General features: G+C 34.9%; 1 protein-coding gene across 8 annotated transcripts; it reads left to right on the plus strand.

Annotated features, from left to right (window-relative positions):
* The first annotated feature begins 1700 nt into the window (after window positions 1-1700).
* Window positions 1701-6011, plus strand: LOC103944177 (protein yippee-like At5g53940). Of its 8 annotated transcripts, none has more exons than XM_048591407.1 (9): window positions 1702-1834; window positions 2366-2422; window positions 2746-2789; window positions 3199-3307; window positions 3626-3681; window positions 3751-3836; window positions 4353-4434; window positions 5293-5402; window positions 5547-6011. In XM_048591407.1, the coding sequence occupies exons 1-6, from the start codon at window positions 1739-1741 to the stop codon at window positions 3830-3832; spliced, it is 444 nt and encodes a 147-aa protein (XP_048447364.1). In that variant the 5' UTR covers window positions 1702-1738; the 3' UTR covers window positions 3833-3836; window positions 4353-4434; window positions 5293-5402; window positions 5547-6011. The 8 variants fall into 8 exon arrangements, with proteins under 8 accessions (XP_048447367.1, XP_009352872.1, XP_048447364.1 ...); XM_048591409.1 differs by having other exon boundaries at window positions 3754-3836; XM_048591404.1 differs by having other exon boundaries at window positions 3751-4434.
* Window positions 6012-10010: the final 3999 nt, after the last annotated feature.

A 10010-nucleotide genomic window follows, 5' to 3' on the forward strand; every position in this document is an offset into this window, starting at 1 on the left:
ATAATATTTAGCAAATCAAATCTGGTTAGGTGTGTGAGAGATGGCATCCATAGGCTTGTGTATTTAGTACTCTACTTCTAGCAGCTAGAGAGAGAGAGAGAGAGTGTAGAGACAGATGTCATGCACCAACTTGGTGGATACGTTATGTAATACGACTTTCTCAATGTTTTATTTTCTGACCGCCGAACTATGTGATAGAGATCTTATTCGGATATTACGGTCTGCACGTAAAGATTAAACCATTCGGATACCTCAAAATAAATTCGATGGTTCTTATCAGCTCATTTCGTTAGTTATTTCACATAAATAAGAAGTTTCGATCTTTCTTTTACATAAATTAAGAATTCAAATTTTTTGATTTTTAAACACTGAGCACTAAAATCCAAAGAGGATTCACATTCAACTCTATTGACAAAGATTAGGTGGATGCCTAATGTTTATTGAAATTTGATTGAGAAACTTTATCTAGAAACTACTAAATAAAAAAGGAATATGTTCACAAAAATATAGTGGTATGAAAGTAGTCTCAAAATTGTAATTATGCCGTTAGTTTGATGGTCCCAATGCACCAATTTGTAACAGAAGGCGACCTCCCATCTTGTTATTTTACTTGTTCACATTTGCATTAAAATTAATTTAAAAAAAAATTCACCTTAAATTTGATTTCTGATCCCAAAAGCTTAATATTTAGTTAACAAATAACGCTCGGTTAGAATAAATTTTTTATGTCAAATTATGCATAGTGATATTTTCCCTTAGAATTTAACATCTCATTTGGAGATGTTCGTAAACGGATAAATTCAATCCATCCTGATACGTAAAAGTGACTTGCCATTTTCTTTATTGTGGAAATATCATCACATTTGGTAAAATAAAAAATAAAAAGGATCATATCTGCTTAACAAATAATAGAAAGATCATTTCTTTTCTAAGTCATCCATCATAGTGAGATGATTGTTACCAAACAACATAATTTGCTTTATTTTTTTAAAATCCAAACAACACAATTTGTAACGAGTTGATTTTAATTAAGGACAAAAAAGTTTGAGAAGAGGTGGTATGGTGCAGAACGAGAGATTTTTTAATGTGAAAGACGCACGATTCGATTAAATAAGCATAATTATATAATTAATTGTGAATTTCAACGAAAAAAAATCAACAGATTATAATTACGAAGTTGTGCCGAGTCATGTGTGCCGCACACAAAAAAAAAAATTCGTGAGGAACGGCGTGTCATCTACCAAAGAACGGCACGTCACCTGATTGTATATGCAATGAACACGCCACTACATGTTTGAAACAGGAGGAGGGAAAGCACTTTGGATCCTCTCCGGATCCACTTGATCTTGAGTCTGCGGATCAAGTGATCAGGATCGTCGAAATTTGATTCAACGGCTATATATAGGGGGCCCATTTAAAGTTATAATAATTTTAGCCATTTGATTAAATTTGGATGGTCCGGATCATTTGATCTGCGGGCTCAGATCCTTTGGATCCGGAGAGGATGCAAATCCGAGGGAAAGAAAAAGATTGGAAATTTGGACGCACCGTATTCGCCACCACTTGTTTGAAACGGGAACACTCCCAGTTTGCGAAATTCGAATTGGGATCTGATTTGTTTGAGTAAATTAACAAAATTGGGGATGAAATTGTTAAAATAATTGTTAGTGAATAATTTGGGAGACACTGTTAGAGTGATAGGGTTAGGGTTTATGTTAGAATTAGATCAAAATTTCAAATGGGGAGAATTTTTCTGATTGAATTGGATGGCAGAACTTACAGATGTAGATTCTGTGACAGCGCGCTTGCCCTTGCCGGTGATGTCCTCTCTCGGGTACTCTCTCTCTCTAAAGTTTGCATCTTTTTATATATTATGAGGTCTGTAGATTGCTATAAGCATGATTACAAGTAAAATAGGATTCATTTGTGATAGAATGGAGGAAAAGATTGAAAATTTGTTTCCTTTTGATGGAATTTGAAATGGGTTTGTATTGATTTTAGAAAAAGGGTTTTAGAAATTGAGTTTTCAGGTCCTGCATGGACTAGATTCTATGTAGCATTGTTTTTCTGGGTTGGGAATTGGGATTAAGGCCTTTTTTCAGAGAATATGGGGTATTTCTTGGTGAAGAAGCTTTGTGAACTGAGAAAAGACACATGTAAAAGGACTAGATTGGGTGCGGTAGGGGTGGGCAAAAAAACCGAAGAACTGAGAAACCGCACCGAACTGAGGCCAAAAAACCCGAAGAAAACCGAGCCAAATTAATAAACTCAGTCAGGAGTAAGTATAATATCGTTTTTGTGAGGTTTGAGATTGATTTGCATATAATAATTATTTTAGAGATTTGAGATTTTTTGCATATTACAGATTGTAAAAGCTGAAAAATCCAGGTCAAGTGGGGGGAGAAAACCACTTAGTGCCATGGTAAGGACTAGAATGTATACACACATAGATACATGGAGAAACTAAACATTTCGCCACTAGACTGCGGCCGAACTATTAACTTTTGTTGTTGTGAAGAGTGACAAGTGATACATTAGATATGGATCTTAAGTAATGTTTTCCTTTTCGAAGAATACATAGAACTGTGTTCAATTTTTATTCTGTTACTTATATATCATGGAGCTTATTCTCAATATTTTGGGACTTTTAGTTTCATTGTTGCTTTTTCATTATGTGTGCAGAGAGCCAATGTAATATGCTTTAGTGTTTAACAATTTGACTTTAGTTTGTTGTAATTTGATTAGAATTTCAACTGCGGTCGAAGAAGGGCATATCTGTTCAGCAATGTGTAAGTTCTTTGCTATTATAGCCTTTGCTTTTAGTTGCCTTCCATATTTACATGTCATTTTCTGGCCGACATATTGCCAGACAATGAACAAATATCCTTTAGTGAACTAATTCATTCTTGAATGGCCATATTGCGTTAATTTCTTTATAGGAATCGCTTACTCTCTAAATTGTAAGTTTGCTGATTGTTAAAATTCGTCATATGTTAAGCAGTAGTTGGAGGATACCACTGTGCATACTAGCCATTCTCAACCTTTTGGTCACAATAATATAAATTTGATGCTGCTGCATTTGTTCTAATAAAAATAATGATGTTATATTATCTTCAACTTCAAGTGCCATGAGTAAATGTTGATTGGCTTTTCCTTCATCCTCATTCTTCTCATCTGACCTATGAAAACCTTATCCAGGGTGAACATAACGCTTGGTCCTGAGGAAGAGAGGCTAATGCTCTCTGGTTTGCATACTGTAGAAGATATATTTTGTTGCTGCTGCGGGCAGATTCTTGGCTGGAAATATGTATGCTTTCTTCATCTTTCTGCTTGAATGTTTTCCGCTTTGTTGTTAGCACGAGTAGGTAGTAGCAGGACTAGACAGTGTCACGTTTAGCTAGCCTATATATTTTTAAATCAAGTACTTAAATTGCACTCTTATGTCTCTGCTATCAATTTACTTTTAGACCTGGACCACTCTGCCTTTGAACTAGTAAGATTATTTGTGGCAAAGTTTACATGTGGTATTTAATCAATGTTAGTAAAGTGCTGTTTGTGGACTGAATACCACCTTTATTTTGAACATAAAACAATCTTATGTAATACTGATGGTGAATTTTATTAGGTAATTGCACACGACCAAACCCAAAAATACAAGGAAGGAAAGTTTGTGCTTGAAAGGTACTTGCTATCTTTTACTTTTGTCTCTATTTATGGTTTCTATTGAACTAAACGTGCCCGTCTCAATAGCAGATGGAGGATAGTGGAGGATGTAGCTGAGTTATTCAACTTGGACGCTCGTCTTGGTTCAAGTGATGCAGAGAGTCCCTAGCAAAGTTAAGCACTTATACAAATAATAAGAGCTGGATGCTATACAGTTATCTTCTTTATCATTACAGACAATTTCAGGAGTTTTTCTTGATCTTTTTATGTGCATCCTCTAATGAATTCTGTATTACACTTTGAGGTTTTTTTTTTTTTTTTTTCCAACTAAATGTCTTAACCCTAATCCATCAATCCAATACGTAACGTGATGGTATGTTATAAATTTGTCTTTCCTGGCTGGTTTGAGAATTGTGATCAAGAATCACCTATTGAAAAAAGATCTAAAGGCCAAGGGTTGTCTCACTAGGCTTGATACTGATTGCTTGTGAATTTTTTATCATTAACATTCTAATCAAGGTTTTGTATATAAATAAATAATATTAGTTTTCAAATATTGGTTGGCTTGAGAGAGAGGGAGGGAAAGAGAGACCCAAAGCCGGCAACATCACCTTATATGAAGAACGCGGTTATTTTGCTATTGTATATTCTTCTTTCACATGACAAGGAAAAGCTACATCTTATCCCAGAAAATAAAGAATGGATGGCAGAACTTATAGATGCAGATTCTGTGACAGCGCTCTTGCCCTTGCCAATGATGTCCTCTCTCGGGTACTCTCTCTCTCTCTCTCAAGTTTGCATCTTTTTATATTTTTATTGTGAGACTTTTAGAATGATATAAGCATAACTACAAGTTATATAGGCTTAATTGGTGATATGATGGAAACAAAAGATTGAAAACTTGTTTCCTTTGGGAGAATTTGAAATGGGTTTGTTAGTTTGTATTTGATTTTAGAAAAAGGTTTTAGAAATTGTATTTTTGGTATTTAGTGGGAATTGGCTGGTTGGGAATGGTTGATATGAGCATAAGTGGATTGGGATTTCCTGAGTTGGGGTTTTGGAAGGACTAGATTGTGTATGCGACGGTACCACATATTCAGTAGTTGTTTGAAATGCATCGCAGCATTCAACAAGATTGTAATGGCTATAAGTAAGAGCTAGGTCAATTGTTGGTTCTTTGAGAGGACAAAACCACTTAGTGCCATGAATACGGTAGGAATATATACACCTAGATATTTAATTACTTGTTTATGCTTGAAGTAATTGAGGAAATATTAAGTTAGATTTCGTATTTTGTGAGGAAATCTGAACTTTTGGCCAAACTATAAAGTTTTATTTTATTATTTCTATGTCGAGTAGCTTATTCTCAATATTTTGAGGTGTTTATGTTCATCCTTGCTATTTCATTTCTGCATGCAGAGACTCAAATTTTTTGTGTTTAACGATTTGACTCTAGCTTGCTATTTCATTTCTGGTCACCAGAATATAAAATCTGATTCAATCGCATTTGCTCTTCTTATCCTAAAAAATTAAGGATGCTACATTATCTTCCATGGACCTTGAGCAAATGTTAATGGACATTTCTTTCGTTCTCATTCTTCTTGTCTGTCCTATGAAATTTGTGTACAGGGTGAACATAACGCCTCGGTCCTGAGGAAGAGACGCTAACGATCTCTGGTCTGTATACTGTAGAGGTTATCTTTTGTTGCTGCTGCGGACAGAGTCTTGACTGGAAATATGTATGCTTTCTTCGTCTCTCTGCTTCCTTGTTTTCTGCCTCCTAGTTTTGGATGAGTAAGAGGACTAGAGTGTCACTCGTAAACAAAGAGAAAAAAAACACACAAATGAACATGTTTTCTTGAACAAAACACCCTGTTATGCAGATGGTGAATTTTATTAGGTAATTGCTCACGACGAAAGCCAACAATACGAGGAAGGAAAAATTGTGCTTGAAAGGTTCTCGCTAACGTGTACTTTTGTGTCTGTTTACGGTTTATTGTCTCTGGAACAGATGCAAGTCTGTGGAGGATGTAGCTGAGGAATTCAACTTGGGGGCTCGTCTTCGTTCAAGTGACGCAGGAAATCCCTAGCAAAGTTAAGCACTTGCAGTTAATCTATATATGAACGAAAATACCCTACAAATGACAGCCTTTTGTAGCATCAGGATCGAAGATGCAATTTTCCGTAAAGCTTTTGTGGCACTTGAAAATACCCTACTAGAAACATGGAATGCTTTTGTAGCGCTGGAAGCTTTTGTCAATGTCGGAAGGAATTCTTTAATCTGGACGCCTGTGTATACATGCATAAACATGCGATGGTATGACCAAAATACAAAGTATTGTTTTGTGTGTGCGGTCTAACGGTCACGTGGTCTGATTATCCACTCCATTCTAAACATCATTCGAGCGCTAATTGATTAGTAAGTTATAGGGCGCTAACCACTCGTTTAGATCTACGTTACCATGTTTTGCATCGTCAAACACAACATTTTATGTCATTATTCAATGTTCATTGCATAAAAATTTTACTCCAATCAATAATCGTTTCATTGTTTAACAATCTTTCTTCAAGAAACAGATGAACATTGGGTGAAATTTTGTGAATAATGCATGAATAATGATCTATAGAATGAACGATTTTGAGCATTAAATTATTTTGAGTAGACTTGGATTTATGACTAGTGAGATTAGTTAGAAGAGAACCCCACCTGTTGTGAACAACTTACATAACGAGTTTACCGCCACGAGACCTTTCCATTTAAGAAAAGTATACACATGTCAAAGTATTATTAAAAAAATCACTACGTAACAATAAACTTATTTCATATAAGTCATCCTCATCCGAATAGTCCCCAAAAGTATTTAGCTTTGCTTTTCCTCTCCATGAGTTTTGTCTGACCGAGTCTTGGACCGAGGGTTGGGGACCACAGAATAAGCGGGTAATGAAAAAGAAAGAAACAAAAAAATAAAATGTCACCATCGTGGAATTGTTGTGGTGTTATATTATAGGAAGAGAAATTATATTCACATTCTAAATTATTTCTCTCGCATTTTTTTAATTTTTTAATATTTTAATATTTTTTACACATCATTAATACTTGATAGAAAAATATTAAAAAATTAAAAATATGTAAAAGAAGTAATTTAGAATGTTTGAATATAATCTCATATAAGAAACGCACGGCCATGACCCACTCTGCAACTCTATGCCCACAAATGGACTCTCAATTCATTTTCCTTCTACAACTTCTTTGAAAGCAAGACTCCCATCGTCAATGTTTTGTGTCAATAATAAAGTTTGGCGTGATGCACCACACATCGATTATGTGTCAAATCAATATTAATATTATAAAAAAATATTTTAAAATATAAAGTGGCAGAGAATCTATTAAGAGTTCTAATTTTAAATGAGTTTTCTTAACATTTCACATGTTATTTTACATAATAATATATAAACTGTTGTCATGTGAATTTACCATAGCGATGTATTCATGTCATAGAGTGTTTTACTTCTATGTATAGTTTTTTTGTTTCCAGTTCTAATACTTGAGGAAAATTACATTAAATTTATTTAAATTACAGAAAAAAAAATTCAAACTTAAATGTGCTTTAACCAAGTTTGCTAATTATCTAGATACGTTTTGTTGTTCTAACCTAAGCCCCTCTTTATTTCCATTTATTTTTTCACTTATTTTTTGTTTCAATTTTTGTGAGTTGTCAATCGTTGGTCTATTTATGTAATACTTTTATTGACAATTTTGAAATGGATTCGGAGCTTATTAAAAAAGGAAGTAGAAAACGACATGCCAAACACAACCATCTTTTTACTCGGCAGCCCCTCCCTCCCTCCGCCACTCCCTCTCTCACTAGTCCATCATGATGCGATTTGCTAATTTTGCCACGTCACCACCCTCACTATCAAAATGACAAAAACCTCCTTGCTGCATCATCATCATCATCATCATCATGTCATTTCTTATAATTAGCACATGAGTCACATAGAATGATGCATCGACGTGCCACAATGCTTGACTTTCTACATGTAAGGCGTTATTTATGTTCACTACAATCTACTCCGTAAACATTATACTGAAGTGAAAAACCCCCTATTGTCAAGAGAAAAACAGCCTGGATCACCAACTCAGGCCCCTAAATGACCTATGTTCACTGCAATCTACTCTGTAAACATTATACTGAAGTGGAAAACCCCCTATTGTCGAGAGAAAAACAGTGTGGATCACCAACTAAGGCCCCTAAATGACCTCTCAATGATAAAAGAGTTAGGACGGCAGAGACAGCTAGGAGGTTTGCTTAGAAGCAACCATCTTAAAAGAGTGTGTAATAACTCACTGATCGAGTGCTCTTACGCTGAAGATGAATGGGGCTAAACGATCTGCCAAAGCTATAGCATGTAAAAATGCATCGTTTATGTCGGGCACATTTAAAAATTTCTCTAAAAGCATTACTCAATTTTTAATTATTATTTTTTTTTCTTAATTTATCGATTAATTACGAGTGTGGTGTTGGCTGCGCAACGTAACTAAACGTTGGAGTTGGGAGAGACGGCCGTGACGCCTTCGGTTCCGACAAGATTCTGTTGGATTACGGACCCGCCACACCTTGAAGACTAGCCACTGCCTGCGCAGAGTAGCCGACACGTACGCGCGAAATGGGTCCCACGCCCAGGATAATTATAAAACTCAACAAAAAGTAAAAAAAAAAAAAAGATAAAAAAAAGAAGGGGAGGCACAGAAAGGGAGGTGGTGACCAATTGGGAAGTGTCAAATCGGTCAGTGTACGAATTGACGGCCGGACTAGAAATCTTTTTTCTCCTCTTTCTATTTCTTTCATTCTCTTGCTCTTACCTTCTTTATTTTATCTTTCTCGTTCTGTAATTTAATATAAGACATTAACGTAATTTATTCGTAATCATTCAAATAAGAGGAAAGAAAAGAAAATGTCAAAAAAGAGAAGAGAAAATCATACCCTTGACGGCTGGGGGTAGGTGTGGCCATGCAATGACAACAGATGCAGCGTACAGTTTGTGCAGAAGTTGGAGGAGGGAGCAGCTCATGGGTGCTCAGTGGTGATGATGCCAGTGATGACGTCGGAATTAGGTGAAAATATATATTCAAGTAATTAACTAAAGTGAGGTGGTCTGCTGCTCCACCTGTACCTGCAGCTCCTTTGCGTGTTGTATTTACTCTTCTTTATTTCCCCTTTTATTTTTTTTTTATTTTTTAATCCCCGAACTTACATTTAGAGATTTTAACATGAAAACTGTTATTAGCATTTCAAAAATTTCATTATACACTCATCATAAGTGTATTTTTTCTTCTTCTAATTATAGAAAGTTTGAAGTATCACATGAGATTTTTGGAATGCTAATAACAATTTCATTTAGCATTCGGAATATAAGATGATATATTAAATGTTTCCGACCATTAAATTTAAAAGTCGGTTACAAAATGCATTAAGAAAAAAAAAAAATCTAAACATCAGTCTTCTAATATATAGAAGCTTGAGCAGAGAGAAGGTCAATAATTATCAAAGCACGCACGATTTTTAATTGTTGATGCACATGGAGGGAGTTTTGAACTTGAAACTTATTAGATTAAACTCAATATAGCTAGAAATATCGATTGCCTTCGACAAAAAATTGCATTGGGGTGGGTATTAACTCCTTCAAAATTAGTCGAAATTAGAGAAAAAATTCGAAAAAAATTCAAAGATTCGAAACCTACAATTGGTTTTGGAAAAGTTTCGTAGTGAATCGTTAAAATCATCGATATTCATTGATATTCCTATAACTCACTGATAAAGAGTGAATTTTCCATTTCATCCTCTTTTCATATCAATCCTTAATTTTTTAAATATTTCAATAAAATATCAATAATTTCGTGAATATTTAAACTCTGGTTGTGCTACACATCAAAACGACAATACATTTTGAAAATTTGAATGATGTGGACCAAAGGGACACACACACCATGATAGGCTACCTATATATATATATATATATATATAGAGATAGATATGCAGAATTATGCATATATTTTTTTCAACCAAAGCCGCCGCCCTAAAAGGAAGCTGTGAAAAAGGAAAACATTGACCAACAATATAATGCTAATGCTTAATGCTTAATTAATGGCCGTCTCATCCACTTTCTTTACTCTAATCCAACCATCTTTCTCTCCTTTTCCCTTCTTGTTCCAAATTCTTAATTTAATTAATTAACAATTGCTAATCAAGCTTTTAGCTAGATTTTGCAATCTTTGTTTACTTTTATACTTAAAGCGACCTCCTGCTGCTGCCTATTGAACTCCACCTACGCATCAGCTGGCTGCG

Source organism: the organism of the source record quoted next, unplaced genomic scaffold (assembly GCF_019419815.1).
Source record: "Pyrus x bretschneideri cultivar Hongxiangsu unplaced genomic scaffold, Pyrus_bretschneideri_v1 Contig33, whole genome shotgun sequence".
Classification (NCBI taxonomy): Eukaryota; Viridiplantae; Streptophyta; class Magnoliopsida; order Rosales; family Rosaceae; genus Pyrus; species Pyrus x bretschneideri.

Excerpts from the sequence above, each read along its gene's own strand:
- LOC103944177 (XM_048591404.1), top strand. The coding sequence starts at position 1,739 with ATGGGGAGAATTTTTCTGATTGAATTGGATGGCAGAACTTACAGATGT. Across the intron at positions 2,423-2,745 it reads GAAAACCACTTAGTGCCATG|AATTTCAACTGCGGTCGAAG; the intron begins GTAAGGACTAGA and ends TAATTTGATTAG. Across the intron at positions 2,790-3,198 it reads GCATATCTGTTCAGCAATGT|GGTGAACATAACGCTTGGTC; the intron begins GTAAGTTCTTTG and ends AACCTTATCCAG.